Below are 15,195 nucleotides of genomic sequence, written 5' to 3' on the forward strand. Positions count from 1 at the left end.
GTATCAAATAGCTATTGTCCTTCAAGCCACGCCAGTTAAAAGCTCAGTGGGCTTTCCACAAGGAACTCAGGGCTATGTTATGCTAGTAAAATATATCAAAGATTTTTCTTCTTGGCTATTGTGTCCTGTGAGACTCCAAATGAGAGCTTTTCCAGTGTACAGAGTTAGGTATTTATGCATGTCTGAAATGCCAGTGGTTGGTGTACCTTCAAATTAGGAAATTTTTTTGTCTGCAGTGTCATGGTGATAATTAGGGTAGGCAACATGAAAAACAGTGGTTTCACAGTGCTCAGGGAATGAATGGAGTTGGGAACTGGAATACCACCTCTTTTTGAATTCATCTCTAAAGGCAGGGAGGAGGCGTTTTTACCTGGCTGTCAGCAAGACTCCCTGACACGGCTTGTGCTTTGACTTTCAGCTACTCCACCGTATTTGAGACCAGCAATCAGCCAGTTACGGACACCTTCCACTTCGCTGTTTTTGATGCTGACAATAACCGGCTTGACAGGCAGATGTTTACCATCACTATCACCTCTGCCCAGATGGTGCCGTCGCTCATTGCCTTTGCTGACCATATCACTGTAAGTGGCCACCCAGGATACTAGAAACAGTGACAAGAATGTCTTCTGTGGGGGGAATTGAACGGTTCTCCTGGACTGAAGGCAAATCACTGTAGAAACATGGTGTTACACACAGTCTTTTGAGTGCTAAGAGTCAATAAATTATTTGGAGGCCAGAGGGGACTGACAGTACTGCTGCATCCCTGAACCTCACCTGCTCACATCCGTTCTAGTCAGGAGCTAGCTTCTCCCTAGGGTGTCCCATTGATGTCAGTGGAACAAGTCTGACTTACTCCTGTTTAATATTTGGCCCCTTCTTTCACCAGCTTGTATTTAAAAAATGAGCAGAAGATGAGTCTGAAAGCATCTGGTGCTTTGGACTGATGCAAAACATTTCAGACTCCTTATCAAAGCCTTTTGAAGTCATTTCCCTCTTTTTCAGCTTTGCATTCAACCTCCCTTGCCTTCAAAAGGTTCCCCTCAACAAGAAAAGCAGATTTTGCCTTCCAAGAGGTCAGCATGACTCTGCCAGTTCTCTTCTTCCCCTGATAAAGCACTCACAGGCTCCTCTTTAGGGCCAGGCAGGCTTTGTTCTTCGCATCCTACCTTGCCTCCCAGCAGATTTCATACTTAACAGATTTGGGGGAGGGTGGGACAAGACTTCAGAGAAATGAGAGCACTGTGAGGACCAGGGAAGCCTCCTCCATGCAGTGATGCTGCAGGCTTGTTCAGTAACGATTCGTGTGGTGCTGTGTGCATTGGCTGTAGTTCTGTTGTATCTTTTTGTTTTCCAGGTGGATGAGGGAGGCAGGGTCCCACTGCTGGCTCATCACCACTTAGCTGCTGATTATGATACTGCTGCCAAGGAAGACCTGAGGGTCACGGTTATCACTCTGCCCATGTATGGCTACATTGAAAACACTAAGACAGGTAAACGGGGGCATTGAGAGCCTTTTCAAGACTGTGCATTATATTTTCATCATCCTTTATTCTGACTGCGTTTGTTATACAGAACAAACTTCACTGAATTCCTCTAAATGTCACAGTGAGATTTAAGGGTGGGAGAGTTGTGGCACAGCATGGCTGGTAACTTTCAGTTTTGTCTTTGTATTACTATGGGATCTGTGCTGGACTCTCCAGAGATTTTCATCCAGGAGGCTTGTCTGCTTAATCCTATCAGTGGTGCTAACGGCAATGACATATATAATTTCACTTAAATCAAACTTCCCTTTGTAAAATATCACCATGGCTTGGCCAGTGGGGCAGCTCGTTACAACTGTTACTGCCTTCCTTCTGGAGTGCATGGGCTCCTAACCATTACACATCACCCCTCCTAATCGTGCCCTAGGAGTGCACTCCAGTTTGTGCCACTTGGGTAATGGTGAGCCTCTCTCCTCGAACAGGCCACAGCTAGGTGATTTTCTTGGGTTTTAGTTTTAGTTTTGCAAGATGCAGTTTGGTGTAGTGATTGTGTTGAGGCCAATAGGCACACCAGCCATTTTCTCATCACTGAAGAATGTCATAAGCAATTCTGGGACGTGGGCTTGCTGGCACTGTGTGTAGAACTGCAGCTTTCCTAATGTCTGCTCTAATGCAGCAGATGGACCTTACTGCTGCTACAAAGGTCATAAGATGAGTGAAAACCATGTTATAGGAGTGAACATCCTTCTACATCCTTCAGTGTGCCATTCCTCTCTTAATGCTGCTGCTTTTATTTTTAGTTTATCAGTGAGCTGAACATCCTTTCACCAGAGGCATTCTGTTGTGCAGGTGAGAGTTTCGGACCGCAGGGTGCTGTGACCACAGATGCGTCCTTTTCCATTCAAGACGTTCTAGAGAGCAGCATTTACTACTTCCAGAGCGTCCATGAAAGCATCGAGCCGACAAGCGATGTTTTCAGCTTCTACGTGAGCGATGGCTTCAGCCAGTCAGAAGTGCACAGCATTAACATCACCATCCAGGTGCGCCTGTGCTCTCTGGCTGTCAGAGCCCTCTCTTAACACAGACACTTGGCTCTTAAAGTGCAGCTCCCTCGAATTGCAAGCTTTCCTCACACCTTTGTAATGCATGGGAAGGGGATTAAAGAGAGTTTCCTTCCTCCTATCTGTTTCCTTCCCCTAGTACAGGACCACAGTGTGACCCCTGTCACACCAGAGAGTAGTTGTGCATTGCAGCCTCTTCCCCAGGGCTTATTTCTCAGTTTTCTCCTCTCTCTTAGAAGCCTCCACAGTGCTGGAGAGAGATGGAGGGACTGATGTAGTCCATGCATTGGTACCAGCAGCAGTACTGTCATTTGGGAGCTTGTATTTCATTCAGTTAGGCAGCAGTCATTTCTCCTTGGCCATTTCCCTTTTCTGACTGTGTCCCCTTGGGATCTGTGCAGCGGCAGAACGACGAGCCCCCAAAGATGGTGCTGGAGCCTGTCAGAGTGCACGAGAGCTCGAGTGTGGTTGTTACCAACGCCTCCCTCAACCTGCAGGACTTGGACACCCAGAACAGTGAGCTTGTCATCGTGGTTACCAAGAGTCCTGACCATGGTAAGTCCCGACAAGGTGGGGTTGGAGCAGGAACGTCTGTCTGTGCATCTGTGTGTATGTCTAATACCCCTGATGTGAGACAGAAGCCTGGCATGTTTGTATAAGGCACATATAGTTGGTGTTTGGAGCAGCAATTGTGCTTCAGGGCAGACCTGTTCTTTGAGGGTTTTTCCTATTTGAGAGGGAAAAGGGGGACTGCACCCATTTCCTTGGGAAGTTCCCTTTTGTGTTACCTTGTTTCCTAAACTAGCAGGGGCTGTGTGCCATTTTTCAGATCTCATGTATGTAGCCAAATTCTTAGCAGTTTTGGCAACAAGCAGAAAACTTCCTCAGTTCTTCCAGCAAGGCCACATCCACTTCCATGATTTTCATGCATCTGTCGTTTGTCAGGTCATCTTCGCAGGAGGGAGACTGCTGCAGAGCCCCCAGAGCACGGACATGTGCTGTCTCTGGGCTCGTCCTTCACCTACCAGGACATTCTGGATGAGCTGATCGTTTATACTCAGAGCGGTGCAGCAGCACAGACAGACGAGTTTGGCTTCTCCATCACGGATGGTCTCTACACACAGACGGGGAGGCTGCAGTTCTCCATGGAGCTGCCAAAGCAGCCGCTGCCCACACTGGCTGTCAACAGGGGCCTGCAGCTCCCTGCTGGTACGGGGAGGGGGGAGAATGGTATCGCTTGTTTAGGCAGCCCCCTGGGAGACACTTGTCATCTCCCGCTAAGTGTAATTACAAGGTGTAGGTGTGTGCTTTTACCTCTGATTTGACTGGGAAGGTCTTTTTAAAATGATCTTCTCCTCGTAGGATCAATGGTCTGTTACAAGGGAAGGGGGAAGGGGAAAAATAATCACAGGTAGAGATATTTTCATGTTATTATAGGAGGGGATGCTGTAGTTAAGCACTGCCTCCCCAAAACAAATGTACAGTCCAGGGCTTTCTGTCTGTTAGTTGGGAAGGGGCATGTGTTAGAGCACCTAACCGCAGTCCTGACAGACAGCTGCTGTCTGAGCCTGCTCACCTTTCAGAAACTTGCCCTGCACTCAGCTTTATTTCACATTTCTGAAAATGTGACAGCTCTAGGTAAGCTGTAATGGCTCTGTGCAGGGCTGTTAAGAAGAAGTATGCGAGGTTGAAAACGACTCTTCCAAGCCAGTAAAATGCCCACACAGCTTTTAGCCCTGCGCTCCCCAGCATGCCTAGTGTGCAGGCAGTGGAGGCACGAGCAAAGCACATGCCTTGAATGCTGCTGTGCCACACTGAGCATCCCGATGGAGGCTCTGGACAAGCCACGTCCTCGTAGATGAGCCCTCTGCTTGTTTTACTTGTGGTGGAGTTCTCCTTTCCCCCCTAGAAGTACAACTTCCTTGGTTCTGTAAAATAGGACCTCACCTACTATTTATAGGCTATCTAGTCCAGTCTAGACAAGTCACTTGGCTGGGTTGGCTGAAGCTGTTTGTGAGCTTTTTCTTTCTCTGGCCCAGGCTCTGCAGCACACCTCACAGCTCAGCACTTGAAAGCAGCAGCTATTTATCCAGATGACACGATGATCAGATTTGTCATGAAGAAGGACCCCAGCGTTGGCCGTCTGCAGCTGACTAATATTGATAATCCAGTCCAGATCTCTGTCAAAGGACCTGTCAAAAGTTTCACCCAGGCTGATATAAATAAAGGTGAGAATGTCTGACTTCAGATAATCATGGCAAGTAAAATGTGGCCATATCTTTTTGAGAGGGGAAGGATGATTTGAAGCAGGGAAGGGAGAGGGAAAGAAGTAAGAAGATAAGGTTGTTATGATAGAGGAGAAACACATCACTAAGCAAGTGTTAAAAAGGCTCTCTGAGCAGGACAGAAAAAATAAAAGAGAAGAAGTAATGAAACCCAAGTCCAGGAGCTGCCAGTCTCTTCACTTATAGTGCCAGCCTGGTTCCAAACTAGGAATTAAATGAAGTTGCCTGTAATAAACCACCTCTTTTCTCCTGTCCCTCTCTCCAGGGCAAGTGGTGTACAGTCACAAGAAGGGAGATCCTGGTGGAAATTTTGCCTTCACCTTTGATGTGATCGATGCAGATGGCAACAAACTGATGGACCAGTTTTTTTATATTCGTATTTTAGGTAAATTATAGTGCTGAAGTTATGTTATCATTGCTGCAAAGCTCAGGCCTTCATAGATTTCCATCCTACTTGTACAGCAAGTTAAGATGTAATTCTTGAGATGCAGTATTTATTCTCTGTTAATTCAAAGGCCTTTGAAGCTTGGGGTATGGGGAGAGTTTGAGGATGTAAAGATTAGCTCTTTGGCTTCTGACAAACTTGCTGAAAAAGACAGAAAAATTCCCCCATACTGTCTAGATTGTCTTAAGACATTTCTGCCCCCTCCATTGATCACAAGACCCAGCATACTCATTTTGGAATTCCCAGTCTGGGAGGGTTCCCTTCAGAGGAGGGCGTTTGTGTGCCTGTTGTCTTTTGCTTGAGCACAAATACCCAGTGGGAATAACACGAAGGGAAGGAGGGGGACCACCTCCTAACTCAGTCTGTTTTGCATTTAACCCTTTCAGAGGACAGATTCCCCCCTTCCATCACTGCTAACAAAGGGCTGGTTTTGGATGAGAACTCGACGAAGAAGATCACAACCCTGCAGCTCTCTGCCACCGACCAGGACAGCGAACCGGCCCAGCTCCAGTACAGGCTCACCAAGCAGCCGCAGCTGGGGCACCTGGAGCACGTGGCCTCCCCAGGTTAGCAGGAGGGCATTTTGCTCGGCTGGGTGCTCCTAACAGCAAAGCTCCAGCAGGGCTTTTGAGCCACCCACCCTGGTAAACAGTTACTTTTAGTCCCCCTCTTGGCCATTATGTCCCTAAATTCCAGCCTCATGTCGCAGCTGGGCTTTGCAGAAAGGAAGGGGACTAACCTGTGAGTTATTACAAAATGAAGATACATGGTGGTGTGATGGATATGCTAGATAATGAAGTCAGGCAGTTCAGGAGGTTTTTGGTCAATCCTGTGAAACTCAGAAAAGAATTCCATGCAAACGTGATCTGAATTTTAGAGTTGCCTTGAATGCCCCATTATCCATTAACAGTATGAGTGTCGTACTCCTCCCTTCTGAGTTCGTCTAAATCTATACTGTCATGTAATATGCTCCTCTTATTTAGATTATACTCACCTAAGATACAAGTCTTCTTAGAATTAGATTTCCCCTTGACGGGACATTAAAGTGCAAATATCTTCTGTGTTTTCAGGATGCAGTCAGTCCCTGTAAAGCTAAGTTTTAGTCTATGGTTTGCTTCATCATCTCACAACATAAGATGTGCTCTGGCAAACAAGTTGAGAGGGCAGGAATAATGAATGAAAGTTATAAATAAGCAAACCCCCTGCTGTGAGAAAATTAAAAACTTGCAATGTTTTTGTTTGAGCTGCAAACTAAACACTGTGTCTTGTACTTCTGAAATCTGAAAGAGGTGGATTAGGGATTTTATTCCCCTGTTACTTAAGATGTGACAGTTCTGGTTTCTGTGCTTTTTGGGGTCCGTGGTGGACTAAGAAACATACAGGGTCACACATAGTGAAATAGTTGCTTTCATGATTTAAATAGCCTAAACCTAAGGAGAGAGGACAGGAGTCCTCAAAAGAGGACACAAAACTTGAAAGCTAACAAGTTCAGAGGAAACCTTGGTTAATCATTCATTCTTGGGTCATTTATTTATACCAGGTACAGTGTCTTTGGTGTTGTGGTCAATAGTTGTCAGTAGCCATTTAATAAATGATAAACTAGTTGAAAACCTTTTTTCAGGGTTTTTGTTGTTGTTAAGTACAGTAAAACTTGACAAATACAGCAATGAGAGTTAAAGGCTTGGCTGCTTTTTTAAAAATGCTTATTGGGTACTTTGCTGTGTTAAGGGGTTAAGGGGTGTAGCCGATTAACCGTTACGGGTCCGGTCGGATTCAGGGTACTGAACTACCACGATCACAGATTCACCAATAACGTATCACGCCCTTACCCTAGTCGCGTTCAATGAGAACTATCACGGCTAGGAGCAATGCAGTTAGGTGCAATTTATTACAGCAACAGGTACACAGGTTCTTTGGATTGCCGGCGATAATGTACTGTCTGCAAAAGCAAGCTAGCATGAATGAAATACACAGGTGCACAGCCTGGAAATTAACGCGTTAAAAGGCACAAAGACTCTATAGAGATTTCTAAGTTTCCGCGGAGACACCCGGTATAACCAACTGTTCAAATCTCACCCAAAGGCATCCCAATGGGGGGAAAGAGAGGCTCAGCCCGTTGCCTGATGCCAGGAGTCAGGAGGTATGGTATCTTCCCTGACGATGGTATCTTCCCCGACGATGGTATCTTCCCCTCTCTCTTAGGCCAATTTATATTATTTTCTATCTTTTAGGTGGAGCTTGAGTGACTCTAGTCAAGCATATCTTAGTTATGATTGGTGAAAAGTTTTCCCGTCTCCATTTAAAGGAATAGGCTCCGAGAAATTCAGAGCGCGTGCTCAGTGAGGGGTGGTCGCACCTTGGAGGCGGGTAGCTTTTGGGATGGAGGTGTGTTTTGGTATTACAATGATATTATAATGAGCAAAAGTTTACTAGAGTACAGCATTTGTCAAACCGTGACAGGTCGTTGGCTCAGTGTAGCAAAAAGTGCGGCTTATCGGTCTCGGTGTGTACAAGAACAGTCGAGTCCCCATCTCATCACAGAGCCTAGCCGTGGTGTCTCCACTCCACTCTCCGCTCCGTACTGTTCCTTAGAGCCAGCACACCAGGTTCCCCCAGTGCGATAGCATCTAAGGTTGGAGGCCTAGGGAACGCTCAGGTAATGCAGCTACGCCCTACCCTGAAAGCCTCTTCAATGATGTACATTTTCTTTAAAATGTGAATGTTAGTTTTATTTTCCTAGTTACATTAGGCAATTACACCACACTGTGTGTCACACATAAGGACCTGTAAAGATCCTTGTATAAATCAGTGCTGAAAATTGGGCTTAGTCTGTTCTAAATGGTGAGGTATGAGAAGGGGAAAAGAGCAGAGAGTTTGAAGGTATTTTAGAAAGCTGCTGTGAGGTTGGGAATCTTGCCCACAGTCAGTGATGCTGTGGTTAGATCAGTCCTGTGTGGCAGTGAAAATCAAAGTAAAAAAAAAAAAAAAAAAGATAACATCTACTATTTTTGTAATGGCTTTTCTCTTGCTGTGTGCCAAGCAGCCCATCCCAAATGGGGTGTGCTGGCAGTGCGAGGTGCCATGGTATAATTTTAGGTCTGTGAAGAAGTCTGCAGAAGGGGTGCCACTACGTTCATTTAGCAGTTGTGCAGAGTGTGTAGGAGGCTCCGTGCTAGCTAAGTCCCTGGCTCAGTGGAGGTTCATGGTACAGCCTGAATTAAAGTGCAACAAGCCAAGACTGAGTGCTTATGGCTACAGATGTCCAGCTCCCTGTGTTTTTCCTCTTTCTATAGCCCATTTTCCCCTATTGTTCTTTTTTTCTAGGGACAAGAATTAGTTCTTTCAGCCAGGCAGACTTGGCCTCTCGCAGCATCCAGTATGTCCACACAAGTGACGTTGAAAAGCATACAGATGCCTTCACCTTTTCTGTGTCTGATGGGACAAACGAGGTAGGTCACAGCATGTTTTTTCCCCTGAGTCAGAGCAGGCTATTGATTCCGTAGGATATGCTGGGAATCAGTTTTCCTCGTGCGCTTTCAAGGGAGAGCTACATGTAGCAAAGGAAATGAAAAAAAGCCGTACATCAGCTTGTAGTTTGCAAGGTTGTTACCCTGTACTTCCCCTGCTGCAAGGGATGTTATGTACCACAGGGAAGGGGGAGAGGAGAGTCCTGTGAAGGGAAGGGGGAGCTACCTGAGGTGTAGGCTCATGAGACTGGTTTACCAAGATTTCAGTGTCTGTTTTCCATCTGTTTACCAGTTGCTCCTGGAGATCAGCGTTGATTCACTGCACTGAGAAAGTGCCCAGAAGTACAGTTAGACCCTTGAGAAATGTCTCCTTCCTGCCTTCTGAAAGGGAGAAATCATGGCTACAAATAGAGAGATAACGACAAAGTAGAGTGAGCAGTGGAGGAAGAAGTGCGTTTCCATAAATGTGACAGAAAGAGGAAGAAGAAATTAGTGCAGAAGGATAGAAGAGCTGTATTTACAGGATCTGAGCTTAGAAGCTCTTGTTCATTCACCAAACAAGTCCAAAATGAAGTGAGCTGAGCTTAGTGGATCACTGTGGTCTCCTTATAGTGTTACCATTTCAATGGAGTTGTGCTTTTGGTAGGCTGAATTCACTGAGAGAGGCTTTTTCTCCTGTTCCAGGTGAGCCAAACGTTTGACATCACCATAAACCCCGTGGATGACTCCTTACCTGTAGTGCAAAGCCTGGGGATGAGAGTTCAGGAAGGTGTGAGAAAAACCATCACAGAGTTTGAGCTTAAAGCAACAGATGCTGACACAGAGGTAAGGCAGGACTCCCCTTTGCCTCCTCTCTCCCTTTTTCTGTTGCACATCTGGCCTATCAGAAAAACGGGCTTGTGTTCAAAGAAAGAGATTATACTGAGTGTCATCCCCCCCTGCACGTACCCTGTCTGATCACAACTTCAAACAAACCGCTTGTGGGAGGCCCGGCTTGTATATAAATAGATGAATGAACGTTTGAGCAAAGCAAAGCCCTGGCTTGAGAAATACGTACTTCATCTGGGATGTCTCTGAGACACACAAACAGCAAACCTGCATGAAAAATGTTTAAAAGTTGTCATCAGAGCAAACCTTTGCCCTGTCCTACCTTCCCTCTGAACACTGTGGATTTGACCTGAGCTGAGGTCTTGATACTGAGTTTATGCTTGGCACAGATGAAACTGGCATTTCCTCCTACTCCTTCTGGGTCTGGCTTTTTTGAGAGATGAGGACAGGCAGGGCTCATGGTGAATCAGTTCAGTGTGCGATGCTGCCTGTCAGCCCCTGATTGGAAACACTGTGCTAGGAAGACTGTCTGGATGCAGAGAGTCCTTCCCCAGGGCTCTCAAGCTGTAGGGACTTTCCTGACCTGGTCCTGAAGCTGTTTTTTGTGCCACCCTGTCTCCCTGGTGCAGGCTGAGTCAATTACGTTCACGGTCGTGCACCCCCCTCGCCATGGCCTGATCGAGCGCAGCAGCAATGGGCAGCGGTACCACCCCACCACCACCTTCACGATGGATGACGTCTACCAGAACCGCATCAGCTACAGTCACGACGGCAGCAACTCGCTGAAGGATCGCTTCGCTTTCACCGTGTCTGATGGGACCAATCCCTTCTTCGTTGTGGAGGATGGAGGGAAGAAGGTAAGCGGACAAAGAGGGAGGCGAGAGAGACCGCAGAACTAGGTGGTTGAAGGCTTCCTCCTCTCAGAGGAGGGAGACTTGGCTGCTGTCGCTCCACTGAAGATAGGGGCTCAGTATTCTTGGCTACGTGATGCCATATGCTTGTTCAGTGGTGTAATGGCAAACTTCATGCCTGCAAACTTGCCCCAGGACCTTGATCCTAACAGATCTGACTGGAGCAAGGCTGATAATATGGTGGCCAAGGCTCTGACTCCCAAAGTAACGTCCATCTCTCTGAACTTTTCTCAGGTTGTGACAGCAGCACCGCAGCGCTTCAAAGTGGACATTCTCCCTGTGGATGACGGGACACCCAGGGTTGTCACCAACCTGGGTTTGCAGTGGCTGGAGTACATGGATGGCAAGGTAACTGGTTGTCTGGGTTTGGATTAGATTGTTTCTCTGGCTGTTCCAGAAGAAGTGGCTTCACAGGAGAGCACTGTGATCCTTCAGCATTTTTAGTTTTCTGATAGACCGCAGGTGCCCCTTTGTGCTCATGGAGCATCTTGGAAAAGACAGAGGTGTGTAGGGCTGCCTGCACTGCAGCTCAGCTAATCCAGGCAGCGTGGCTCCAGGGCACAAAGTTGCTTCTTTCCCTTACATCAGCAGGATCGCCATTCTGGCTCTTCTTGGCTCTTGCGCAAGCTGTCCAGCTCAGTAGAGCTCCTGCCCACCTCGTGGGACAGAGGTGTCCTGCCCCGTGCCCTCCTTCCCCAGGCAGTGCATTTTCAGTTTTGCTGATGGCAGAGAAGCCTTGATTATGTGCTGCAACAGCCACAGGAGGGATGTACGGCTCTCAAAGAAACATGGTACAGGGATTTCTTGCCATGATAGGCCTTTGTTTTGCTGGAGTCTAAACAAAACCCCAGGGAGTGATATCTCATGCTCATTTTTGAGAACCCAGCATTAACAGCAAAGAAGTACTTTGGTTCTTCCCCAGAAAAATGATTGGAAAGCATGGTATTAAGAAATTGTATTAAGAAGTAGCTACCTCAGCTCAAATTCCTGACTTTGCAAAAAGCACTCCTGCAGCCTCAGGCAGTTTAATTCTTTCTCTCGTTTTCTCCCACTTTTAAAGATGTTTTCTTTTTAGAGAGAAAGCAAAAATGTGGTGGAAATGAGGCACATCTGTGTGAGGTCATTTGAAAGAGGATTAGTACAAGCTCACTAAAGCAGCCTGAACTGTCGTGAGTGCAACCTTAAACTTCAGGCTGTTTGCAAAAAATTTTGGCAAAGCCAGGCCTCACCTGAGCATAAGCCCAGTTCATGGAGTGGTTTCCAGGTGAAACTGAAAGGTTTGTCATATATTCTAGCCCCAACTAGGTAGGGCTCGGCAGTGTACTCTGCATTTGCTTTTCTTTTAGCCCCCCCCCCCCCTTTTTTTTTTTAATTAAACCATATCTGAGACAGAATTTGAATCCTTCCTGTGCTGTCAAACATGATGTGGGGCATAACTTGGGCTCCACGGCCTCTGGGTGTTCAGGGCCACTCTGTGCCACATGCTCTTCAACAGCCCAGCTTCTCCCTCGTGGAGCACTGTGACAGAGGATTGGTTGGGTTTGGGGATGAATAATCAATCAGACTTACACTGCTGGATCTCCAGAGTTTAACTCCCTCGGTTTGGCTTTAATCCAGGCAACCAATCTAATCACTAAGAAGGAATTATTAACGACAGATCCCGACACAGATGACAAACAGCTGATCTATGAGATAACAAATGGTCCCAGAAATGGTTATGTGGAGAACAAGATGAAGCCAGGAACAATGGTGACCACCTTTACTCAGGGTATGGAAGACGAGCTGTATGTTGTTGCTTTTTTCCTTCAGCTGCTTCAGATTGTCAAGGTAGCCTGTGTGAGGGAGAAAAAATGGTGGGAGGAGTGAAGACAAGGGGCAAAATCATATCTAGAACTTCCCTGACTTCAGGGGAGTCTTATACTGCCAAGTCAGGAGAGTGTTGCTCCTTTGGAATCTCAAAGGTGTGTCCCAAAATAAGAAGTGAACTTTACTGTCGATTGCAGAAAGCCTGTAGGGTTTTTTGGATGCCAACCTGTGTCCTGTTGTATGCTCTGTTTCTCCAGACTTGTTAGAGCCAGAGATTTGGCTTGGGACAATATAGAGCAGTGCAGATTTTGCATGTGGATCTAATAATCCTAAGGTCTGGGAGATGTTTGTCCAGTACCGCAGAGTAATCAGCATGTAGAAACTTCACTCTTCCAGGACTATGGGGCCCACTATTAGCAACACGAGGTGAGGGAGTAACTCTGCTTCCTGCGCCCCTGTGCTCTTTCTGATTGCTGCCTCCAGACTCCCCCAGGCAGGCTGAGAGTGAGGCGGCAGCACAGCCTTTAGCATTTCTGCTGCTGCAGTGTGCAGAGCCTCGCACCACACCGTTAGGTCCTGTACAACTGCAGTCAGCAGTTCTGCCTGTCCCTTCTCATCAGGCCTTGCCAGCCAAGCCTGGCATCCCATGTGCTCAGAAAAAAGTGGAAAAGACCGAAGTTACTTGAATCTCCGCAATGAGAAGGAGCCCTGCTAGGACGTGCCCCCTTATAGAACAGAGCTGAAACGTGCTGCCAGGCAAATTCATCTTCCTTGCATTTGATCAAACCTCCTTTAAATTTACCTTATTTTTGAATGAGCCATTACAGATAAAGGCTAGGCAAGGGAATGACTTGTCACGGCTTGTAGGCTGGCTTCTGCCACAGGTAAGACCATGGAAGTTAGAAAAGCTGCAGCGGTGTGAAGGGCTCATGGAGAAGGTCCTGATCCCTGTGGCTGTGCAGATGTATGTGTCTGCACTGCTCGTCTGTAAAAGTACTGCTGACGTTCTGCATTAGCTCATTGGGTGTCTCCTCCCGGCAGAGGATGTGAACCAGGGCCTTGTTCGGTACGTGATGCATGAGGAGAAGGTTCAGGAGACCATGGACAGCTTTCAGTTCCTAGTGAAGGACAGCAAACCCAACGTGGTCAGTGGCAACGTCTTCCACATCCAGTGGTCTCTCCTCAGCTTTACCTCCACCAGGTAAATGCCGTGGGGTTTACAGCACTCTTCTGACAGATGGGGTCTGGTCTGGAGTGAGGCAGGCTGAGCTCTCTCATGTGATTGACCTACAACTTAGAAATGAAATTCTGGGGCAATTACCGTCGTTTGTGCCTGTGTTTCCCCGGCACCCCATCAGGACTGAAGTCTTAGTTTAGCACCACACATAGCAGTCACACTGCAGATTTCTGCCTGTGCCAGGGAGCCAACAGCAGCAGGAATTGGGAACTCGTGTGTGTGAGTGAGGAGGGTTGCCTGCCGGGTTAAACTGTGGAGCAGGGTTGTGAATAACTGACGTCTGCCTGAGCCCCTGGCTATTAGCATTCCTCGGATTTTCCGTGAGGGCAGCAGCCAGCATGAGTTTATTGGTGTCCATATAAACACACAGAGTTTGCTGCCCAGCCCAAAGGTCCTAATCCCCACGGTCCCTGTAGGATTCCAGCGCCTTTGGCTTGTGGGCTACGTGGTGCCAGTTACTTGTCTCTGCTCGGTGTGTTTCCAGCTACGATGTCAGTGAGAGTGCAGGCTCCGTGAGCGTCACCGTGCGGCGGATCGGTAACCTCAACCAGTACGCCATCGTCTTGTGCCGCACAGAGCAGGGAACGGCCACCTCCAGCTCCGGTTCACAGCCTGGAGAGCAGGACTACGTGGAGTATGCAGGGCAGGTAGGCTGGGGGCACCGGGAGAGAGAAGGACTGACCATCCATGCCATCAAGCCAGGAGTGAGAGTGACGGCTGGAAGGCAGGGCGCACTGGGAAGCCGGTGGAAAGCAGCAGCATGCTTTTAGGCATCATAGCTGCGCTTGAAAATCAGGTTACATTTTCACCTGGGATGCCTGGGCACTGCTGTTGTGTTCTTCTACACTGGCAGCTCCCTTGTGTTGAGTGATTGATGCATCTTGAGGGTGAGAAGGGTGGAGAGACAGGGCTCAGCACCTCAGAGCCAGAGCATGATGCAGATTGAACGGCCTCTGTGCTTCTTAGAAGGCTGAGAAGTGATGCAGCCAAGAAAACTAAATTGCTAGGCTGCATTTAAACATAGTAACATCTAAAATAAAAAGCATCTGAGTTGGAATTTTTAAGTCCACAAGAGGAAAGGTACTCTTAGGCAGGAACTTACTCTCATTTTGCCTTTATTTGAAGATTTGACTGCACAGTAGTTGCACAAATAATTGTTAGGATTTTTCCCTCTCCCTGGCCATTTCTTCCTTTAGAGTCCTTAGAATAGAGACAGCAGCATTTCCTGAAGAATTTCTGTCTCCTCAGTGCTGTGCGTGAGATCAAGTTACCTCCATCCTTCCACTTCTTTCCTTCTCTGTGCAGTTAAGGACTGTGTTAATCATCCTCGACAAAGCCCTGGGAATTCATAGTGACATCTTTTTCCCCAAAGGCTCTCTTGACACTTTTCCAGAAAGCTCACTTTTCATGGTGATCAATCCTTTTTCTGCCTTGTCTTGTACTGTGTAAACCCCTGATTTTTGTAACTGTTGCTAATATGACAGAAGTATTGACATGACTTTGAGCGTATTTCTTCTTCTTTGAGCAATATTTCTTTCAATTTAAGTAGGTTTTGTGATACTATGACCTTGAGCAAAGTTCAGAGTGTTCATGCACAAGAGCTAGCAATGCTGTTGCCTGGTAAAGGGTATGGTGCCTGTGATTTTAGAGTCCCAGTAAAGCTGACAAAAACAC

The 15,195-nt window shown here is 47.2% G+C and overlaps 1 protein-coding gene across 1 annotated transcript in view; it reads left to right on the plus strand.

The window, feature by feature from the left end:
- Positions 1-15,195, plus strand: part of FRAS1 (Fraser extracellular matrix complex subunit 1) — a 160,954-nt gene that overhangs the window by 127,692 nt on the left and 18,067 nt on the right. The window contains 15 exon segments of the mRNA XM_040555411.1: positions 419-581; positions 1,355-1,490; positions 2,331-2,521; positions 2,944-3,097; positions 3,488-3,751; positions 4,582-4,770; positions 5,093-5,212; positions 5,659-5,838; positions 8,597-8,721; positions 9,424-9,564; positions 10,197-10,424; positions 10,713-10,826; positions 12,096-12,246; positions 13,326-13,485; positions 14,006-14,168. Coding sequence (XP_040411345.1) covers positions 419-581; positions 1,355-1,490; positions 2,331-2,521; positions 2,944-3,097; positions 3,488-3,751; positions 4,582-4,770; positions 5,093-5,212; positions 5,659-5,838; positions 8,597-8,721; positions 9,424-9,564; positions 10,197-10,424; positions 10,713-10,826; positions 12,096-12,246; positions 13,326-13,485; positions 14,006-14,168 — 2,479 coding nt within the window.

Source organism: Cygnus olor, chromosome 4, assembly GCF_009769625.2.
Source record: "Cygnus olor isolate bCygOlo1 chromosome 4, bCygOlo1.pri.v2, whole genome shotgun sequence".
Lineage (NCBI taxonomy): Eukaryota > Metazoa > Chordata > Aves > Anseriformes > Anatidae > Cygnus > Cygnus olor.